The 24167-nt window shown below is 41.2% G+C and overlaps 1 protein-coding gene across 1 annotated transcript in view; it reads right to left on the reverse strand.

Moving 5' to 3' along the window:
- The window catches only part of LOC149300555 (death-associated protein kinase 3-like), a 35775-nt gene extending 24712 nt beyond the window's left edge, over positions 1–11063 (reverse strand). The window contains exon 1 of the mRNA XM_089485038.1: positions 11002–11063. Coding sequence (XP_089341164.1) covers positions 11002–11063 — 62 coding nt within the window. The remainder of the gene's footprint in view (positions 1–11001) is intronic.
- Positions 11064–24167: the final 13104 nt, after the last annotated feature.

The following is a 24167-nucleotide window of genomic DNA, read 5'->3' on the forward strand; positions in this document are numbered from 1 at the left end:
GGAAGAAGAAGGCAATGTGTTATGATAATATTAAAACATACCCAACAAACTAGTATATACAACCTAAAAGGTGTGGACTGGTGAAACACAATCCACCGCTGCACTTGTAGCAAACAATATAGTTACACAATATTGCTTTAGCAGTTTACATGTATTTCTTAATGTGTCTTTTTTGAAAGAGGCATAATGGCAAAACAACTAGTATGTAATATGAGAAAGTGTGCCTTAAAACGGAACTCAAGGTCTGTTGATTTAAAGCGCATAACAGCACTTTACCAGACAGGCCAATGTTGACACCGATAACACCAGCTTGATGCTCTTGTTGCCTGGATATAATTTCCTCTGTAGCGTAACATCATAAACAGTGCTGAAGGCAACGCAAGATATACTTCTCTAAATAAAACCAAACGCACAAATTTAAGAGAAAAATAAATGCTTTGATTTTAGGTTAACAAGACATCTTTTAAAGACTCAGAAACTGGATAATTGATGTTGCTCTGATTACATTGTTATATTGCAGGGGACAGAGGGGTTTATTCACTAAGGCAAGAGTTACCAGAAGAGTTTGCAAGAGTTGATCTTCAGCTTCTTGACTTCACTATACATTATGAAGGGCCAAGTCCAATAAGCGTCTGCTGCAGGACGAGCTTGGTTCGCCATGTATAACATATAGTTAAATCAGTAAGATTTCTTCAAGGTTTTCTTATACACTGAATTATGCATTATACAGCTCAGTACTTAATGCGGGATAACCTGGGTAGTGTTGGCTGTTCATAATAAATAGTGAAGTTAGCGAGTTAAATCCACAACTGTCCCATCAGCTCTCCCTTTAGAGAATTAACAAAATGGAAAACTCAGAAATATCAGAAAATAAGTAATACAACAGGTGAAAATATCAATATATATAATAAATGAACTGGAAGTAGGCGATCATCAGGAAACTGCTATCTGGAAAGAGCAAGATTCACATGATGACGTCAAAGCTCTGTGAAGGCTGTATGCTCTGGTATTAATTAAAAGCATTCACAAACAGAGTGGATAAACTATAACAAGTCCCCAAAGCAACAAGCTCATGCGACAAGCCTTAGCTGAAAGCTAGCAACTATTTCCAACAGCAACCTGTACCTCAAGGAACTAAACTTACTAGTAAATACTGAAATATAGATTTATGTGCACTTGGGCAGAGATGTGATACACAAACCATATTTATAAGTAAAGCATAGGCAAGTGAACATGTTTTCATCGCTAATGAACATTTTAGTATTTCACAATTTCCCACATTTAATGTCAGTGACATTAAACTGTCCCTTTAATGAAACCTCACATATGGTAAAAAAAAAAAAATAAATCACTATTATCCAAGCCGATTTAATAGAAATGTAAATTAAACTTATCGTTGTTGCTTGCTTCCTGCAATCTGCCTCCGCTACGTTGCTGGCTGAGTCAACGCACGTTATGGACATTGCCATTGACCGTCAACAGAGCCAAGGTGCACTGCAGGAACCTAGTGGTAAGTTTCTTTAAAAATTTTATTAAATACAGTAACAGTTTCATTTTGACCCATCTATGATAGATTTTTTTTTCGGTTCACATTTATATTGACTGTTCACTTTTATGAACATATAAATTTGTCAAACAAATATATATTAATAAAATGTTAAATGTAATTTAGGTATGCGGAAAAACATTAAATGCCCTTTTAAACAATTTAATGCAGTAGACTTACAAGCTCATGTAAAATATGAGGCAACTACCTGCTTAAGGTAGAGGACCAGGGAGAATTAGAAAAATGTCAAGGACTATTCAGCAGGTCTCTTGATACAAGTATTACTTACTGTCGCTATGCAATGCCTCCAAATATAAGGAGCACGAAAAATAACATCTGCTTGGGGAACAATAAAATACGGAGAACAACCAGAACGTAAACTCAATGGAGATAGGTGTGTAGGCCATGTTTATACCCTGCATCAGTAGTGGTGCTACCACAGGAATGGACAAACAAACATTAAGAACGTGTTTTATTGAATTGTTTATGTGAGAGAGCTCAGTAAAAAAAGGACTTGTGCCCCAGAAATATTTTATAGGTATTTTATTATTTGTTCACCAATACCATTTTATTAAATATTACATTCAAGTATCGGACTTCCCAGTGTTGGAGTAGGTAATCTTCTACATTTTAACCACATTTTATCAAGGAACTAGATGTTAACCTGACTGCTCTAGCTGTCCCTATATACAAATCCTACCAGTTTGCTTGCCCGGCAGAAGGTTGAGTACAATGGAGTCTGGAGAACACCGATTCCAGCAAGTTGGAATGTTAGCCTGCTTAGTATTGTACCTCATGGATACTGGAAGGGTTCAATCAGCCCGTTACTGCCCGGAATGCACATATATCCCGTTGGGAGCCTAGAGACTAGAAAGCAATATTAATACTGTAAGGAAGGATCATTTATGATTATACGGTATATTCTATATTTTAATAAAGGCTCGTGAGCGGGGCCCTTAGAAGCCAACCTTGTTTTCCAGGAACTTTGTATTAAAGTGCCATAAGGCAAGATGGCAAACTCATGACAGGGTCTGAATGTAATGTGTGTATGTATGTATTTGTTAACCACGCCATGTTTAAATTGTACATCATTATAAAACTTTGTTAGCGCTTAGTAAAAATACCAATTCACCAAGCGCAGGAGGATGAATGAGAATAAAATGATTTTGATGTGAAGCCATTTAATGCAAAAGCCACTATTCCCTGCTATATATGAGCAATATCATACTGGCCTCAGATAGCACTCTATAACCCCATGCCTTAAACGGTGCCATAATTTAACAGCCTGTTCCATCTGCAACATTAACATGTGCAAAGAGATAATGGCGCTTTGCGTAAGATTTATATATCCTCAACAGGTGCATTCAAAGATTATGCAACATTCATAGGCACACGCGTTTATCTTCCTAGGTAAAGGTCACAGCTCTCTGGCAGACACACAATGCGCAGATCCGCCAATTTCGCTTTCCTATTAAGTTTGACTTTTTTTTTTTTATTATTATTTTTTTTTTTTTTAAGTCCCGCTTTTCTTGGCTCCTGGAGGGCCCATTGACTAAACTACTACAAAATGGCATTTTCTGAAAACCTCAAATTGATATTTTTAGCACAATTATTAAAATGCGTACCGGCCTGTTTTTCAATTGAACTAATTAAATGGGAATTGTGCCAAAGGGACAGCAGACAAGTTTACAGATCTAGGCCCAAACTATGTTGGCCTTCTTAAATACATCACGGCATTCAGGGGTCTTAAATTCCAAGACATGTGGCTTAAACAAATACCCTCCTAACCTTTTGTTTCTGTAAGTTCATTGTTTTGCGAGGCACTATTTGTAAAGTCTTGTACACACTGTACCGCACCGTGGAATACGATGGCGCTATATAAAATCAATAAATACTAATTCAGCACTACGTGGTAAAAGCCCTGACGCGCACAAGTACAAAAAACCGAAGCAAAAATAAAATAAACAGAAAACCTAACTGAACATAACACCCGGGCCACTATTAAGAAAAGCTCTGGTGGTGGTTTCAGAAGGATAATTATTCCTTCCCAGTCAGTGGAAATATCTGACCTCCTTACAAAACGTAACATTTGTCTTTATCATAAGCTACCATTAAAGAATAATCTAAACACATGCAGCTGTGGATTCAGCACTGTTTCTCACTCCTACCTAGTCCCTTAAATACATGTAAAAATAGAGATATAAGGACTTGTTGTGATAAAGGAGTTTAAGGCATTAACCATCCATGTCAATGAAAGGAACACACATGGTTACGTAACAAGATGCTTCCCGATTTATTTATTTTAGCTTGTTTATCCTCTGTGGTTTGTATTCAGACGCAAAACCAACAACTGAGCTGCTGCTAGTGAGTCACGACCAGATCTTCTTACGATAAGTGTTATATGAGGCAAAAGTTGGGCAGTCACCATGGAAACCTGTGGAACATCCCTTGCCGATTTCTCCACTTTTAGCAATTTCGACCAAAACAGCTTTTTGTGCTGAAGTAGTGACAGACATGGCCATGCCATCCCACTTGAGCAAGTATTGTCCTGCACACCAACTTCAACACTATGAAGTAATCAAATTTAGCTCTATTCAGGAAATGCTGCAGCCGTATAAAAAAAGGAAAAAGTTAATTAAAAAGTTTATTAAAAAACATCAAATATTAAAACAGGAGAATTAGCCCACTTCCCATTTACTATGCAGTGGCGCATTATACATAAATGAAAGCATTAGACCAGAATCAACTTTTGCTCAGGGAAGCTAAGAACCTTTATTTGAGGTGGGGAGTAGGGGCAGTGTAATGAACCATCTTGTTGAAAGTCTACAATATATCATTGTGCCATGATTTTAGACAATTTTATTTATGAAGATATTTAGAGGACACATTAATTCATGGGACTTTTAATTTAGCTATGCATTATAGAGGGACAACACTCGAAATTTCTTCCTCCTTTCAGGGGTCAGTAGGGTCTGCATGAAGTGACTGCATTCAAAATCCAGAAAAGCCCCTTCATGACACATTTTTAGTCAGCACATTGAAAGGTTTAGCAAATTTACCCCTTCGCCTAAATTGTGTACTTCTCAGAACGTGTGTGTGTGTGTGTGTGTGTGTGTGTGTGTGTGTGTGTGTGAGAGAGAGCTAGATATATATCTATCACACGCACACTCTAAATATAATATTACATTGCATGGCCCAAGTACACAATGCATAACTTATCCGTTATATTAGTGTATCATCTGAGCTTGTTATTACACAGCTCTTTAGTATGGCTAATATTATAGTTGCAAATATATAGCACATAAAATACTTTAAAAACCGAGTGTATTTTATTGGTTCGAAATCGCATTACTAATACGGCCAGTAGTTTTCGACAGGACATCAGCAAGGTTTGGATAGAGTATCTAACGGAAACAGCTAAATAGAGGGATAAATACATAAGAGGGATTTCTAGCTGTTCAGCTATTTTTCAGTAAACCACAGAGAAAATGGGCTTTTCCTTTAAACAGGAACACTCGGCTGCTAACAGAATGCAATAGCAATTTAAACCATCACATCTGATATAATTAAACTCTAGAGAGCGAGAACTGTTATTAGCGCTCCTTGCTTTACAAGATTACAATGCAGCTTCATTTTGGAACAAGAAGAGATAGGGAGGTAAAATGCACCCAAAAGAGCAGTCATTTCTAAAACTGCCCTGAAACGAGCACGAACCCAGGCGCGCAAATTCAGTTAACATAAAACACGGCAAACGGCTGGTGCTAGCATTTATTTATGCGGTGATACAACCAATAGAGAAAATATTCCTATTAATGGGCTCAGACGCTCGTTCACTCATCCTTCAGTGCAGGAGTGATATGATATTAGCACAAGGACTGGACAAATTTAAATTAAATCTGGAGGCAAAACATTGAAATTAGGGGACACACAATTTAACAATCAAAAGCTCAAGGCTCTCTGTACACGCTGATAATATATATTACAACGTACAGCAACACTGCTGCTCCCTTATTGCATTTTTTATGCATTGCTATACCTTACCTAGCACAAGAGCAAGCGATGCCTTAACAGCTATAGTAATTTTCCTTTAAGGAGCATTACTGTGCTGCTACATCTTTCCCACAATACAAAGAAGATAGCCAATTCTGTAAGCTCAAAGCTTTAATTACCCTAATAAACTGTTGACTCTTGTTAGTGTATTGTCTTCTCCAACTGCTGGTCGGTGTGTTCAAGGATATTGAGCTAAACAAAATGTGTGACCCAGGCTCCAGATCAGAATTTCAGACATGCACGTCTCCAAATGAGGTTTTCCAACCTCGCGACATAATGACAATTTGATGTTAATGAACATCATGAAAGGATACTAAGTTAATATGCCTGATATTCAGCCAGCCATAGACTGTTAAGGTTACAGTATTTTCTGCCTAAGGAGTCGCACAGTTGCCAAACGGCATATAAGTAGACCGGTTATCTTATTCTATTGGTTTCTATCATATCTATTGATTTGAAAGCAGACTTCTCACTTTCTCCCAAATTCTATGATTTAATTGCTTAAAAATGAGATTAAAATGAGAAATATATGTATCCTATTGTACAATGACGCAGAATATCATGGGTCGATATAAATCAATTAATAACAATTAGAAGTCAATCTAATGTGTATAACACAGGGAAAGTCACCCTAACGTCTTTCCCAGCACCTACATGATCTCCTACTTATAGGTTTCTAATTGCTGATCCAGGCAGCATGTGTAAGGGTGTCCCGCTGTACCCAGCCGTTAACAAGGACATAAATATTTACACAATATACCAGCCACATATCACGAGGAAACTGAAAACAGGAAGTGAAAGGTTTAAAGAGAATGATATTTTGCGTGACTGAGGTAATCAGTGCTTTCCACTCAATTAGTCACTTGCAATGTTATGTAAATATGAGAGTTTGCACCTTGGCTATTATCCCATTCCTATCATTATTATCCTTTATTTATATAGCGCCAACAGTTTACGCAGCGCTTAATACAATACATAAATTCAAGGGGTATGACAAGACAAGAATTGACAGACTAAGACAAACCGATACATTTGGTGGAGAGAGCCCTGCTTGCAAGCTTACATTACAGCATTCAATGGTTATAGCTTATACAGATGGCAGCCCTGTAAGCGTGATTAGCCATCTTATTCGAGCAATAAAGTAATGCTATGCAGTAGTCTGCTTCCTATAGGTACAATTTCTATACAAAAAAATGGAAGCTATGCATTCGAAGTGCTTATGGTTCAACGTTTTGATTGCTGTTCGCACTGTATGGTAAGCAATTGGGGACGGTAAATAGTTTAACTTGGTTCACATGAGCTGATATTAGTGTGTTAATCTAATGTAGTCAGTGAATAATCAAAGTACTCAAATTGGTCAGTTATATCACCAACCACGTAGAAGCCAAATAGATCTACATATTCCAATGCTACTCATTTCTTGACACTTAAAGTTCTAGAAAGACCCCCGAGACAGCAATATTTTAAGTAAAAATGAAATTTAACAGCAACATGTGTACCGGTTGCCATACCTCGGCATACCCAATAACACTTGAAATGATATTGCTGTTTGTTAACATTATTGGTTGAGGAAGCACTTTTTTAACGTCTTATTTCTAAGGGGAAGTAAACATTTACAGCACTTACCCTGAAAATACTTTAACTCCAGTCCTCATGTTCCCCCCCAATGAGTTATTTGAAGGTGCTGTTCTACCTACTTTGCAGAATTTAACACTTAGAACTAAATGCAGAAACATTACCAGGGCCGGCCCGACAATGGAGCCGAGTGGGGCAACCGCTCCAGGCGGCACTCTTGAAGGGGCGGCACTTCGCCGCCCCAAGCCCCTTTTTTTTTTTTTTTAAAGCGAAAGAGAGAGAAAGGGGCTCGGCTGTCAGTACCCGCTCGGTGCCCCTCGCTCTCTCCTCTGCGGCGAGTCTCCCTGTTCGGTCTCGGTGCTGGCTTGTAATGCTGAGTGCCGGAAGATTTCCGGCGCTCAGCATTACAAGCCGGCACCAAGACCGAACAGGGAGACTCGCCGCAGGACTGCTGAAAGGCAAGTACAAGAAGGGGGGGCGGCAGGGACGGAGGGAGAGGAAGGGTAGATGGGGGGGGCGGCAGGGACGGAGGGAGAGGAAGGGCAGATGGGGGGGGCGGCATTTTAAAATTCGCCCCAGGCGGCATTTTGCCTTGGGCCAGCCCTGAACATTACTACTAGTACTGTTGTCTAAACCCTTCAAAGAAATCAATCATTCTTTAATCATGTGTCTCATTCAAAAGCCACCGACATAGAAAAAGCTTACTGAACATTTGTGTTTTTATGCGATTAAAACTTTAGCGAAAAAAATGGTTTCTTTGGTTAATAACAGAAGACTTGATTATTGGTTTTTTTTTTTTATTGCGGTGGAACAGGTACTAGAGGCAAATACCAATAGGGCCACCCGTGCTCTTCTAAAGAGACGTACAATATACATTCATTTCAATAAAATATAAGGCTTTATGAAGACAGTTTTCAGCTTCCCAATCTACCAATGCATGGCATTAGCAGATTTTTTTTTAAAGATAATATTGACTTCCATTTAGTTTCTGATCATCAGAGTGACCTGCAGCTCACTAGCTTCATGGTAAATGGTGTCCAGGCAATAAGGTGGTTAGGTGACCTTGTCTGTGATATTCTGATGAGTATGCATTTTTACTATTTCAACTATGCTTTCTCACTCGATGAGCAAGGAGAATTAAATAATGACCATGAAGTCAGTTGGTGCCAAAGCTTTGTCATAAATAACATGGCAATGAAGATGATCGCTTGCACCACTGCTTACACAAAGGCATATCTGTAATAATGGACAAGGTTATGTGCGTGAAGAAAATTGCCAAGATATAGTGAACTTACTGCCAAATGCTGTAAGACACGTTAGAAAAATCTCTCAGAACGCTTACTGCACGCTACAATAAAGCATACAATAAGTATGGACAAGGCTATAAATGAATTTATAGAGTGCTGCATAGAAAAGGATTCTGCAAAATATATACAATTTGGTACGTGGTTTCCAAAGTGACTATAGTATAGCAAGGAGGATCAGCTACTGATCAGATCTTTGTTCTTTAAGGTGCCTTTTTCTTGGAATAGGAGATCTGCAAACTACGCACTAGTATGGATGCATCATATGTCTACCCTCTGGAGCATATATATGAACACAACTATTTTCATGTTTTCACTTACAACTCCTTCTCTTGGACCAATCCATTACTAAAGTGGTTTAACAGAAAACTAACATAAGAACAAATTTGCTGAGGTTATGTGGGGCCAACGTGACCCTTGTCTCAGATGAAACCTATGAAGGTTTGGCCTTCAGAATACGTAGATAATGTAACTCATTTATCTCATCATAAATCACTGTCTAACGTTTTGTTCTTAAGAATAACGTAATACAGGGCTCGACAAATCCCAGGCGCCAGATCGCCATGGCGACAGAGAATTTTGTCCTGGCACCTAGGTGTTTGTCAGCCTCTTACATCTACAAGAAATTGCCCCTGCGTCACCACGCGGGGGCGCTGCTGCTGCTGTCTGCCCAGGAGTCTGGGCAGACAGCACAGCCACTCAGAGCCCGCCCCCGAGCCTGAGATCACTCCCACGGAGTGATCCTGTAGGCTGAAAATGCGGTTGCAGGAAAACCAGCAATCGTGTTTTCAGCTGCCACAGGCAGCTTCAGGGATGGGGGTTGTGTGTTGATTGGGTCCCCACACAAGTGTGGGGACCTGACACAACACCCCCCTGCTGCCTGATCGCTCCATGAGAGCGACAGTGCAGCACTAACCCCTTCAATGCCGCGGCATTTAGGGGTTAATTCCCATTTGCAAGGGGCTCTGCTGCTGGTGGTCTGCCTGGAAGCCCAGGCAGACCAGCAACAGCAAAAATGAGCCCCCACAAGCCCTTTGATGACTCCTGTAGGCATGGAAGCCTACAGCAGTCATCAAAGAGACTCCCCCTGCAATGGCTGGCCTATAGACCAGCAATTGCGTCCCAGCTGCCAGAGGCAGTTTCAGGGACAGGGGAGAGGGTTCTTCAGTCCCAACCCTCCCCTGCTGCCCAATCGATCCATGAGAGCGACAGTGCAGCGTTAACCCCTTCAATGCCACAACTGTGTATGACACATTCGTGGCATTGCAGGGGTTAACATTTGTCCCCAAAAGCTTGTGGGGACTAAATATCAGTCAATGCTGTGCTCCAATGGAACATCAGCATTGAAAGAGTTAAAAAAAAAAACCAAAAAAAAAAACCAGCACTGACCTGGAAGTAAGTTTAAAAAAAATCCTTGCTCCTAACTTTTTTTGCTGGCGCCTAGATTCACAACAAATTTGTCAAGCCCTGAAGTAATAAAGGTTTATTGAGTGCTATCATCATGATAAGATGTAAAAACTACAGAAAGTAATGCATGAAATATAAAAAAAACAACAAAAAAAGTAACATTTTAAGAATTTGTTGGAACAATCCAGGTTGTACTTAAAGGTTAGATAACCAGTGCCAGTGTAGAGACCTTTATTTAGTTGTTACGAGCCGTTTTAGGCTGCATAGAACATATGCCCAGACCTTAAATCCATGCATTTACATATATTTGAATAAGTCAGAACAAAACAGGTAAGTAAACAGACTGTGCACAAGAAAATTTACAAAATGTAGTGTATTAATCAGCTTTGGTGAAGTATTTTCACTTTGTATTTTGTTAATCCAAATATTTAATAATACAGTTTCTCAGAATTAAATGGGGAGACGCCTAAAAATCTTGCCTTCTCCCATCAGGAGAGTAAAAAAAACATGCCAAATAACTGCAAATACATGGAAGACACGTGGTAGCGTTTTAGATGGGGCTTTAGTATTTCTTGGAGGAAGAACACTGGGATATGAGGATGTCTCCTGGGGATATTAGATAAGGTTGAGGATGTGGGGAGATTTAAAAAGTCCATGTTTAATGTCGTATGTAATTAAAAATACGGCATTAAAAAATATATTATAATGAAAATGATAACATGAAGAATGCAGAAGTTCCTTTCGCTAAAAACACAACCACCTTTTCACAACTGTCATCATAGTAACTACGCAATGCATAGATAGATTTATTTTGTGTGCTCTACCATGTAGAGTACATGGGGATCAGTTTCAACAGGTCTAAAGGGCCTTGTGTGCCTGATGCTACCAGACACTACATTTGGATCATAGCATCTAAGCTGTGATTAAAGAACATGTTTAGGTAGTGCTACTGATGACATATCAGATGCCTTTTAATTATATCATTTATTAATAAACATCACATTTACAGATTCGTTTTTAGAACAGTTACCAATGAAAATTGTAATTTGCCAGTCAACATATACTCATCGGGTTTCCTTCCATAACACACAACTTCAAGGCAATTCTCTCTGTACATACCTTCCAAGTTCTTCTCCAATCTCATAATAATCCTCAATGTTCTCCTGCCTGAACACTGTCATGGTGTCTCAAAGCTCTGTACGAGGGAGGCTCCTAACGCACCTCCAATTCATCACCACATAACCAGAGAGCCAGGTCCTTCGTGCATTCTTAAAATTACCTTCTGCAATGAAGAAGGAAAAATACTCATTAATATATTGAATGTGTACACAAAAGTGTTTCTCTTACTGCATTTTTAAAGTAGAATAACTCAATTATGGGAACCCATAAAGACCCATATGGTAAAACAAACTTACAACATGCACACCCATAACAACATGTTAATGTAATCATATAAAACAGACCACTCGGTAGTCGATGAATGATCATATAGACCTTTTGATTACTCTGGAGCCTGGATAACCTCTGTAACAGAGGCTATTAGGTAATAGGTGGGAGGACCATGATTGAAGCCTTTAAAATAAGAAAAATAAATAAATTAGTTTATTTGAATAGATTATTGGATCTGTTTTGCCTAAAGATGCTTTTTTAAGATATAGAAGCTGTTGGATCCTTGTTGTTAACCTGTGAGAGATGGACACAGTCGGCTACAATAAAGGTCTCCAAACGGTTCTATGATGAAAAACAGACATGGCGCACAGGGGAAGACAGAATCTGCTCCAAGGCATCTCTATGAGAAACGGAAAACCAATTCCTTTTATTTTTTTGTGTAAAAAAATTAAGACAAAACTGCACGAGGTTTCTGACCTGAAAAGGACAGTCTTGCCTTTCTTTCTGAGGATGATTATATTTTATTTATATAGCGCCAACAATTTACGCAGCGGTTCTTACAATACATATATTCAAAAGGAAGGACAAAACTGGAGTGGACAGAGGAAAGACAAACTGACGTAGGCGGCCCTGCTCACATTTCTTATTATTATTGGCCTTATTATCTGAAACTATCCAAGTTCCAAATCATGATAAACAGTACTAAAAGGTATCATATTTGCCAATCTGACAGCATAAAGCCAATGAATGAATTCAGTCATTCTAGTTTGGGGATTATGAAATAAATATGCAGCCCACTTTGTTTGCCGGGTTCAGAAATTAATACACTATCCGTGGCGTGGAACGGTGTCATCGCAAAATGGCATATACTATGCTGGAATTAATGGCAAAATCAAACAAATACCTTTTTTCTGCCTATAACAAAGACATTTTTCTAGCAACTGCCATCAAATTATAAATTAAAAGGTAAGAAGAAAGTCAATGGGGATATCCAATTGCATAATGGTGAGCACAATGTGCAGATGAAACTGTACCCACTAGATACGTTGTCGCCTGTAAATGCACGTGTATGTGGAAAGTGTTAACTTTGTAGGGGGGAGCAGCAGGAATATAGTCATTGGCTTTCACAGTGATTGCTCTGCATTCAGTATTTTGCTCACGAGTTGCTCTTTATATGCGACACACCATGTTTGTTTCTATAGAGGAGTGGACCTGTACTGTCACTGACCCTCCTTTCTTATGTATCACAGTATAATTTCTTTATTATTTATAATTTTTGTACTTTATTAACATTGCCGACATTCACATAGGATTATAAATGGATATAGCTATGGACAAACTATTCTAAGCATTTTGGAATGTTATAATGAGGCTGCAAAAAAACAAACATAAATCATAGATGTTTCACCTCCTTTAATTATTTTGATAATGCTACACTGAGCCAAAACAAAATTCCATTGCTATAATCCGAGTTGTTTCTTCCTACTATACACACACACATATATATACATAAATATATAAACATTTATGTGTGTGTACATAGGTGTACCGCATATGGATATAGATGTGTGTGGCTATATGTGTGCATGCGTGTTTGTACGTATGCATGGACGGGCAGAATAGACGTTAGGATGAGGATGAAAAATGTAAAAGCAAGATAAAAAGAATGCCAAAGACATAAAAGAAAGTGAGGAAAATGTCAGTAATCATGGGGGGGGGGGAAAAAGATAGGGCAAACAAATTTGCCAAGGAGGGAGGAAAGAATAGAGCAGAAGGGAAAAAAAAGACCACAAAAGGCAGAAATGAGAGGAAAAGGGGAAAAAACAAGAGTCTAACGTTAGGAAATGACATGCTCCAGGGCCCAAAGAGCTCCAATTTGGCCTTGCATATCCTGAATCTAAGACAAGACCAAGGACTGATTTAGGTCTGACATCAGGATAAACTTGCAGAGGAGACGGGCAGAATGGGTCTCCTCTCTCCTACAGTATGTTCCTATGACTAAGATTCTCCTGGAACCAGAACTGAGCTTGACCTCCATAATAAACAGTTTCATTAATGAAGATATTTTCACTGATTTAACTATACATCATACAGGATCAACAAAAAGCTCTTGTTCCAGAATACACTCATTGGGGTAAGACCTTCCCAATGCTTATTAGGTCTCCTGCAAATTCACCTCCAGACTTTCACTTTGAATAAACCACACGGACCTACGGAAGACAAATCCCTTTAACAATTTAATTTAAAAACAAAAAAACAAACTGTTTTAAAGCATATTTGTTGGTGTTAAAACCAGTAGGAGCCACAAACCGTACATTACAGAGGTTATTTGGGGGTATGGGAGATATTAGTTAATGAGTGATTTATACGGACAGCTTTACATGTGCTCAGGTGGCTTCTTCGTTTGTGCAGGTGGATCTGCCACAATAAAAAAAAAAACAAACAAACTGATAATTACACCTGCGTTTATCCCTGGATATTCAAAAATTCCAGGTTGTTATTGGGTCGATAGGGCACACTATTATCTCTTTAGATTTTAACACCCATCATCTACAGTTTAATGCATACGACAGTGGATTGTCCTTTTTAAATTATTGTATTCTCCTCCTGCAAAGGCATGAATGGTTTCTGCAGACCCCCCAGATCTAATGGGATCCCCCCTTAGCGTGCGCAGAAAAGGTTCCCACTGATTACAATGGGAGTGTTTTCTGATAAGTGGGGTGGTGTGCTGCAGCTTCTTTACCGGTGGGGGTGCATGGAACGCAAACTGTTTGTAAAAGAAATGTTTTGTTTATTTACAATTGCTGCAAAATCTTAGAAATAACAATTTGTTTATATTTTTGGACACTAGCACACCATCAGTATTCAATGTTTTAGGCAAATTTGGGCTCTGAATTACACATGCATTATTGAACTGCTGTTCAAACTTTTCCCTTAATATTTAACATCCCGATATCAGGTGTATAAAGAGGAGAATGTTATCATTAGAGGTAATTCTGAGCCATGCAACTCATAGAATGTTATTTTTGACCTTGAATTACAGTAACCTTGAGTTACACTAAGCATAGGCTAGGGAAGATTTAAGGACATTTCAGTGTGCCAGAGACGCCTCCAAACAAACAATGCATATGAAAATCTTTTGTAAATATTTTTATTTGCATTTTTTAAACTGGAAAAAAGGGAAACTGCAACTGCACAGCTGCAACAGCTCACCTCCTCTGTGATCTGATGATTGCTGCTGCTGATTGGCTGCTTCATTGGCAGCACTTTCTACACACAAAGGTCTGCACAGACCATGCACATCATTCTCTGAACTAGCAGTGAAGCGGAGTGGAGGTAAGTATCTCGTACGCATTAAGAAGGTCGGCCGAACACATCTTATGCACAGAAGATAACTGGGCGGCGGGGATGTGTAAAAAGGACGCCATGTAAATTTAAAGGGATCGCTCACCTATCATACGCATTTAAATTATTTTGTTTTTAATTCCAGAGGTCAGTAATCAATCATCTTCCCAAATTCCAATCAATGAGTGTCAGGTGTATAAAAAGGATTCCTAAAAGCGGCTTTATCACCATAGCAGCCAATAGAATGCTCATGCCGATTGGACAATTCCCTTAGTTGCTATGGTGATAGTGATAACCAAAGTAGTCTACTTTTCAAATGTTGCACCCCATTCTTTTTTTATACATAACTCCCAATGTTTCACTTAGAAATAATTATTGTTCACTTATCTGAAAAAATAGCTTAATTGGAGGGGTTTCTTTACCTTTATTTGGGTCAAAAACAGACAGGATAGGTAAAAAGGTTGAACTTAATAGACTTGGCTAGGTCTCTTTTCCACCTAAACCACTATGTTACCTCTCGGCTGTCTGTGCACGTTCAGTGTTACTAAAAGATCTGGCCTCAGTAGAACACATTGATGAGATACTCCAGTATATGGCGTCTCACCAAGTATCTGACCAGAACTGAACCAAGTAGTTCCCCATTTATCTACCAGATTGCTAGCCTTATCGACTGGGTGACTAAAAAAGAGGAACTTAGAGGCTGTATGGAGGAACTTTAATAATAACTAAAAACATTAACATGTGTCATGTTGTAGACTCTACCTCAGCATAACTGATGGGAGTTGTAGTCTATGGGGGGTTGCTGTCAGGCCACTCTGGTCTTATGCCACAATTAGAATTACATTGTTTAGCCCAACTATAATTCTCTATATTGGTATTTAGTGTGTTATTGGTCAGTAAGCTAGAACTACACGATAACCTATTTCAACATCACAAACTACTTGGGCGATCCAGAAACACATCTGGAACTCTGCAAGGAATTTTTGCTTAAATACCTACAAAATAATTTCCACAACAGCACAAGCTTGAGAAAAATGTTAAAGAAAAGTAGGAATAATCATATTATTTGATGTCCATTACACCCCAGCCATGAGTGAAATCTACTTTTTCCTGTTCCACCAAAACCTCACATACTGGTAAAGGATCTTCTCTATACCCCTTACAGACAAGTCTCCTACATTAAAAAATGCTCAATACATCGTAACTTTTTGTGTATATGGACACTCTCACTCTTTTCTGCTGGATAAGCTCCATTATCCCTACCAGCAAACATTTTGCTGACAATCATGAATCAAAATGATTTTCATTTTCCTAGTCATTTCACATGCGCGCAAACCTTGGTTTATCAGGGAAGTAGATATTATACATATATGCAATAAAGATAAAGAATGCCATATCCACTTCATAGATTACATATACACCACTCAGTACACAACTAAACTTCAGAGCATTGCCCCATCCAGCTGCTGACTTGGAAACCTTTTTCAGGAGTCCACTAGAAAACAAACAACACTGTTCTGAAAACATATCCATTATGCAAAGGCAGCCACATATGGTATTACATGTCAGGATCTCACAGGAGGTCTCTTAAAGTGAACACATGAAACCAGATTGTTAGGGTAACCTAACACCAATAGTGATCTGAAACCCACAGCGTGGAAAAAAGCTATATCCCCCCAAAAAAATCAGAATCCAAACCTAAATGGGAATTGCTCCAGCATTTTGCAGTCAAGCACCATGATACATATACATCACATATTATAATTTATACATTTACATACATGTGCATATGATCTGCTTGGCTTGATAGCCGTAGATCACTGTCCAATATATCAGTATTCCACTTTGACCTATGTGTACATTACATCACCTTATGTACATAAGTGCAAAAGATTAGCAAGGTAAGGCTGAAGCCACTGCACCGATATCCCCCATTATCCTACCACTCACCCCGATCGGTAAGGGACACAGAGCCCAGCCTTTCGGTGCCCGCCAGCAGATAGCAGAGCCGGCCCCTTCTTCCCGATCACCGAGGCAGACTATACAAGCGAAGAAAGGGGAGCCGGGGCTTACCAGACAACACCCCGGCGCCGCAGGACACAAGGCAGGAGGACAATGCAATGGAGCAGCATGCGTTCTGCGCACAGCCCGCCAGCCAGCGGTGGAACGTCTGCTCGGGATCGACCGCCCCGACTCCCACAGCAGCTCCACCAGCCCAGGGTGCTCACAATGACTGGGAGAGGAGGAGGGGTGAGGCGGAGGGGGGGAGAGGCAGCAACAACGGGGAGGGGGAAGGAAAAAGGAGGGCTGCGATGTGTCAGGTACATGAGAGGAGGAGGAGACACGGAAATCACAGAGGGGGAGCGCGCAGGGCAGTGTGGTGGGCTCGGTTTGGGGATTGTGTTCCGTTCGGTTATGGACGGGGAAGGTGTCGTATAAGGAGTACCTGTCATTCCTGTGAAACCGCACAGAATATGTCACCCCCGTCCTCGTATACGTTCACACACTCTCCATTCCCCAGCGAGAGACAATCAGTGCTCACTGCATTTCACACACAAGGCAATGTCAGTATGTAGGGGTTTGCACTGAAAATGCCACAGTGGAGCAGGCTGCCCAGATACTAAGGGCTGCGTTGGGAAGATGAGCTGACCTTTTGGCCATCAGGTCCACTTGGAGACCTCAGTGTTCTAGGGAGTGGGGCCCAGGTGATCTAGGCTCTCTTTGGAGAGAGTTGTTTAATGAAGGGGATCACAGAAGACAATGACTGGGGACTCCTGCAAGACCAGCCCAAAACCTTGTGCTGCCTGGGTCATAGGATGAAATGCTGCCCCCCCAAACACCAAAGCCATTATGTTATAGCATGTTTAATAAATTCACTCACGCTCTTATTCATGCTCATTCACACTTTCTGTCAATGTCTTTCTACATACTCCACTTCTCCTTTTCCCGCAGCTTAGCTTCTTCTCTGGCCTATCTCCATGAACCTGGCCTCCAGGTGCACTTTTGCAAAAGGCGGAGCTTCTGGGCACACCCTATGCTCCAACTCAGGGCCGGCCCTATAATGGGGCAGACTGGGGCAATTGCCCCAGGCGGCACTTTAGAAGGGACGGCACTTTGCCGCCCCAAGCGCTTTTTTTTTTTTGAAGCGGAGGAGAGAGAGAGGGGCACCGAGTGGTTTTAGCTTACCCGCTCGGCGCCCCTCTCTCTCTCTCCTCTGCGGCGAGTCTCCCTGTTCGGTCCCGGCTTGTAATGCAGAGCGCCGGAAGTGACGTCAATTTCCGGCGCTCAGCATTACAAGCCGGCACCGTGGCAGAGCAGGGAGACTCGCCGCAGGACTGTTTAAAGGTAAGTACCGGGGGGGGGTCGTAGATTATGCCGTCGGCGAAGTTTAAAATGCCGACCAAGTAAGGTTTCAGGTTTTTAGAGCAGTTAAAATGGGCAGACCAGATGGGCTAAATGGTTCTTTATCGTCAAATTTTATGTTTCTTTGTCAGAAACATATGCACTACTGGTTAAATAAATTATTAACCCCTTAAGGACAATGGGCGGTCCCTAAACCCATTGAAAACAATGCATTTTGTCATTAAGGGGTTAAATTAGAAATGATTACCTATACGTATCAATAACATATTTATCAAGATGACATATCTCCCACTTTATTTAATGAGGGACCCAGCATTTTGAAACTGTTGAAGTGGCAGAGCATTTGATGGAGGTGTTTCTGGAAGGTTGTGCATCGGATTTGTAACCTGTGTGTCCCAGGGAGTTTTCTATCCATTTTACTGACTGTGTTCCATCAGGTTAGCTAGGACAATGGAAGCATCAGTTAGTGTTTGGTGATTGATGAATTACTGTCTTAAAATAAATGTCTTTACAAATTGTCTACTTTAGACAGATGCTTTTCAATACCTTTGTGACTGCAACACTTTTATGCATATCCATTCCTGGGAACTTCCCAGGGTAGGCTGCATGGGCGTAGGAACCGGGGGGGACGGGGGGGACAGATCCCCCCCAGTAACTCATGCGGGGGGGGACCGATAATTAAGAAATCCCCCCCCAGGGCCGTAGGAACCCCCCCAATAGAAACGCCGCAAATGCGGCCCGCGAGACCTCGAGGCAGGGGCGGGCTGGGCAGGGGGGCAATTGCCCCCCAGGCCACCCTAAATCCGGGCCGGTGGGCCGGACGGACGACCGGCAGACGAGCATTCAATGCGGCTGCGGCCGCAAAGTTAAAAACTAAGCGGCCGCGAGCAGGATTGAATGCGGCCGTCATGCGTACCTGGCGGGGGGGGGAGGGGGGCGGTCCGCCCCGGCTGCCGCTCATCTGAGGGGTGCCACCATGCCGGCACGCCTTCAGAAACGATGCGCGCGGCAACTGTGGCTGTGCGCCGGGACTTGATGTCAAATCCCGGCGCACAACACTGAAGCCACGCCCACCGTCTTCCGCGCTCAGTGCACCGGAAGGACAGGAAGAAGAAGAAGTAGAAGAAAAAGAGGAGGAGGAGGAAAAGTGAGAGTGAAAGAAGAAAAGGTAGGAGAGAGTGGATTAGTAAGTGTGTGAGAGTGATGGGTGTTATGCTGAATGTAAGTGTGTAAGAGTGATGGGTGTTATGCTGAATGTAAGTGTGTGAGAGTGATGGGTGTTATGCTGAATGTAAGTGTGTGAGAGTGATGGGTGTTATGCTGAATGTTTGTGAATGAGGGTTTCAGATAGCATGGATGTGTAAGTGTTGGGGGATAGCTTGGCATAGGGAGTCCGTAATCACATTCCTTTCATGCCCAGATTCCAGCATGTAGTGGCTGCCTAGGCATGATAGGAGTGTGATTGCTGTTATAAATTATTTTTTGGTCCAACTTCGGTGTGTTAACACTTTTATTGGACAGAATAATTCAATGACAGTATTAATATATATATATATATATATATATTTGCAAACAGCAATCACACTCCTATCATGCTAAGTCAGCCAGCACATGCTAGAACCTGGGCATGATAGGATTGTGATTGTTGTTATATATATGTGTATATATATATATATATATGTTAATATTGTTGTTGATTTTTTTGTCTAATTTTGGTGTTACTTTTAATAAAGTATTTTAAAGGTTTATTTTTGTTTTTTTTTCAGTTTTGGCCAAGTGAATGCTGAATTTTTAGTTTCAGTCCAGAATTTTCATTTCGGTGCATCCCTACTATGTACTATGCCAGTCACTAAAGTGGTAAGCCTACACCACATCAATGTTTGGCTTAGTATATAGTGATAGGGGTTGTCAGTGTCTGGCTTAATCTATAGGCACACATTGACGGTGGTACCGCGTAATCCCTAAGCATATAATGATAACAAATATGCTGTACCCCTGTCAATGTTTGCCTAACCATAGAAACTATGCAGTTTTAAAGTGTGTGTGTGTGTGGGGGTGCCACATACAGGGTCTACCACAGGTGCCAAATACTCTAGGTACCCCCCTGCATCATGCGGCTGTCAGACCCAACGGCCATTCCTCAGCTCCTCTTCCCACGTCTTAAAAGGGGTGTGATGAAGAGCTGAGGCATGCGGTGCGTGCACGCCGGCCAATTTAATTTCATTAGGCGCTGGTGGAGTGACTGCCACACGACGGCCGCTTTCAATGTCGATCGCAGTCGCTTTGATGGTGCAATGGGCCAGTTGACTAGACTTGCCCCCCAGGCCTTAGGCTGACAGCCCTCCCCTGCCTCGAGGTGCGGCCCGCGTAAGATCGGCAGCCAGGGCAACCGATCTTACGCGGTCCACACCTCGAGCCATGCTACTTACCTGTGGGAGGGTCTTCTGTACTGCCGCGCCCTCTGCTGAAGACTGTGAGCGGCATCGAGGAGCTGCAGTGCAGGTAAGGGGGTGGGGAGGGTGTTTGAATGAGTATGCGTGATTGAGGGAATGAATCTGTGAATGAATGAGTATATGAATGAATGAGTGTGTGTGTGATAGAATGGATGTGTAAGTCCTGGAACCTAGGCATGATTGGACTGTGATTGATGTTAGCAATCACACTCCTATCATGCCAAGTCAGCCAGTACATGCTGAAACCTAGCTAGCTGCCCCCCTTGTGTATTGATGCTGCCAGCAGTATGGGGTCTGCACATCACTTACAGCCACCGTGTACCAGCATGTACTGGCTGACTTGGCATGATAGGAGTGTGATTGCTAACAGCAATCACAGTCCCATCATGCCTAGGTTACAGCATTTACTGGTTGGATGTGTAAGTGCTGGAACCTAGGCATGATGGGACTGTGATTGCTGTTAGCAATCACACTCCTATCATGCCAAGTCAGCCAGTACATGCTGAAACCTAGCTAGCTGCCCCCCTTGTGTATTGATGCTGCCAGCAGTATGGGGTCTGCACATCACTTACAGCCACCCTGTACCAGCATGTACTGGCTGACTTGGCATGATAGGAGTGTGATTGCTAACAGCAATCACAGTCCCATCATGCCTAGGTTACAGCATTTACTGGTTGGATGTGTAAGTGCTGGAACCTAGGCATGATGGGACTGTGATTGCTGTTAGCAATCACACTCCTATCATGCCAAGTCAGCCAGTACATGCTGAAACCTAGCTAGCTGCCCCCCTTGTGTATTGATGCTGCCAGCAGTATGGGGTCTGCACATCACTTAGAGCCACCCTGTACCAGCATGTACTGGCTGCCTGGGTATGATAGGAGTGTGATTGCTGAGTCCTGAATTTGTAGGCCCAGAAATCAGTGAGAGGAAAAGTAAAGGTTTTGTGTCATTTACTTTATTTTAATCTGCATATTTTATTAAAGGCCATATTTTCTCACAGTGAAAAATGAGTGCGGCCCGCGCACGTATACAATTCTGATGTAGTGGCCCACTTCAGAAAAAACTTGGACACCCCTGGGGTAGACAGTGAGAAGGGGGGTTAGGGAGAGGGTAGCTAGTGAGAAGGGGGGGTGGGGAGAGGGTAGCTAGTGAGAAGGGTAGGTAGGGAGAGGGTAGCTAGTGTGAAGGGGGTGGTAGGGAGAGGGTAGCTAGTGAGAAGGGGGCGAAAGGGAGAGGGTAGCTAGTTAGAAGGGAGGGTGGGGAGAGGGTAGCTAGTGAGAAGGGAGGGTAGGGAGGGGGGTAGATAGTAAGAAAGGGGGAGAGGGGGTAGATAGTGTGAGAAAGTGGGGATCTGATGGGGGAAAATGCTGTCCCCCCAAGATTTTTAGGGGTTCCTACGCCCATGGTAGGCTTCCTGGAGCTTTCCATCTTGTGAATGGGTAGGGCTAGCCCCAGACAGCCTTAGGATGGAGGGTGGTGGGGAAATGGGTGTGGAGTAGGCAGAAAAGGGGACAATAGTGGGCATCAAGCATCACTCCCCTACCTGGGGAAATATGAAACTGACCTAGAGAAGCAGGGCTACAGGGCTAAGACAACAGGTCAAACATGGAGAGTTTCCAGGTATTTTTCCAGAAGTGGATGTAGTCAGTTAGGTAAGCCAATTAGGGTATGATTCAGTCTTGGTAAGAAGTCATAGATAAACCAACTTAGGGAGTTAAATATGTTCCACATATACATACCTCGGAACACTCCAGGTGAAACCCAAAATCTCCTGGTAAAGCCCTTCTTTTCCTGGCCTCCACCTCAATTTATTCTTTCTCCAGGCAGGAGAGCAGTGTTTGGACCCACACGCATCCACCTCCCAAAGGGTTTTTAAGAGGCTAGCCGTGCCCTTTCAGAGAACCACTGTCCAAGAAGAGAGAGAGCACCAGATACTCAACTTTGGAAAGTTCCCAGATGTGCACATATATAATTGGAATGGGAATCCAAGAGGGTTTATTGGATATATCAAATAGGCATAATATAGGGATTAAAAGTGTTTTATTATGTATTATTACAGCTACAGTAATATTATCACTACTGTTTTTTTATTTTAGACTGTATGCATGACAACTTCCTTTACTGTACACCATTTCAGTCTACTATAATGCCTGGTCATAGCCTTGGCACTAAAAAATACATGAAAAGAGAATATAGGTAATAATAATATACTGCTATCTGTCTCGCTTTATGCGTTTTGGCATTTGTATCAAGGCATTATGTAAGGATCAAATTCTAATATATGTGACATGAGGCTTTAGAATCTTGGGGCAAAAATCTTGAGGCAAGGAGGTATGGGTGATTCATTGCACCAAGCCGACATCTTTATGGGGGGGTATATGCGAGACAGAAAGAAAAAATGGATATGGGGAACGGAATGTTTGTACCTAGCAGCCAATTTGGGGTTTCCCTGTTTCAACACCTATGGATTTACCTTTAAATACACATATGTACAAAACTAAGCCTAGTAAGCATCTATTTATTGAAGTTTCTGGTTCCGGGAACAGTTATCTTATAAATGATGATACTTCCTGGATAGAAATAGTTATGTTATTTCAGCTGGTCTTTGAGTTTAAGTGGTGCGCTCATTGGAGTTTCCCATTTTATTGTCCTGGCAATCAGCCCTGTGACGGGGGGGGGCAGAATTAACTTGTCCAGCTTTGTTATAGCGAAAGGCTTGTAAGGAGGTCACCTCCTCGATAAACAAAGAATGTAGCATTCTGAACCATGCTCACAAAAACTTCTGAACAATATCAGGTTGCCTAGCAACTGAAAACAATAGAGTACTGGTGGTCTGGGCACTGATTTGCAAATGTACAAGACAGTTTGCACTGAAACTAAATTCTCACAAATAGTTTGTGAGTCATTCATAGAAATGTGTAGAATGAGTAAACTTTACATTTTGTAGTAGAAGAAGCAAAATATTTTCAAAAAAATGCCTGTTCTAAGGAAATGAAATTACTGTGAATATGAGAGATGATTTCAGTTAGTGGATCACCGGGATTAAAAAAATTCTGTTGTGATTATCACGTATTGAATTTAAGTCACTTTGGTTACAAATGCATAAATAAAACCTGCCAGTACAAAAGTAATATTCATTAAAAGTGTCACCTTCCTCTGCATAAAGATGTATGGGCATAAGGACGACTAGAAGGTTAGAATGAATGCAAGAAATTCAATGAAGTGATTTGATTACATCCTGTTTATTAAAGGAAAAGTTGGGATCTTGTTAAAATCAAGAAAAACATTTTCTCAGTTATTACATATATACTTATGTCTGATGGGGTCTGGCGATGCTTTGCAATACTTTCCACTTATGAAGCCTAGGGCGAGAAACGCTTTGATACATAACCTAAACTCTTTGTGGTCATATTACTAAAGTAGTGGCAATGTTTCCCACAAACAAGCAAACAATACCTTATACTTTGGCTGTGTAAAAACATACCATTCATGTAACAACACATGCAAGATTCTAGGACTATAACATTTTTAAGAAAAAATATTTTTAGTATGCCATAAATATATGTGCTATTGTAAGGACTTCACGGAGCCATGCAAATAAAATAAAAATAATACACTCTGCTAACTCATACTCTTTATAATCTACAGTATATAGCAAAACATTACTTCAATAACATGAGTTTTCAGATAAGAGAAACACATTTGTCGAGTTTTAGGTGAGTTTCCAATTTGTCA

This window comes from Sceloporus occidentalis, unplaced genomic scaffold (assembly GCF_023333645.1).
Source record: "Sceloporus occidentalis isolate IW3139 unplaced genomic scaffold, rSceOcc1.0.p SCAF_24, whole genome shotgun sequence".
NCBI classification, from domain to species: Eukaryota; Metazoa; Chordata; class Lepidosauria; order Squamata; family Phrynosomatidae; genus Sceloporus; species Sceloporus occidentalis.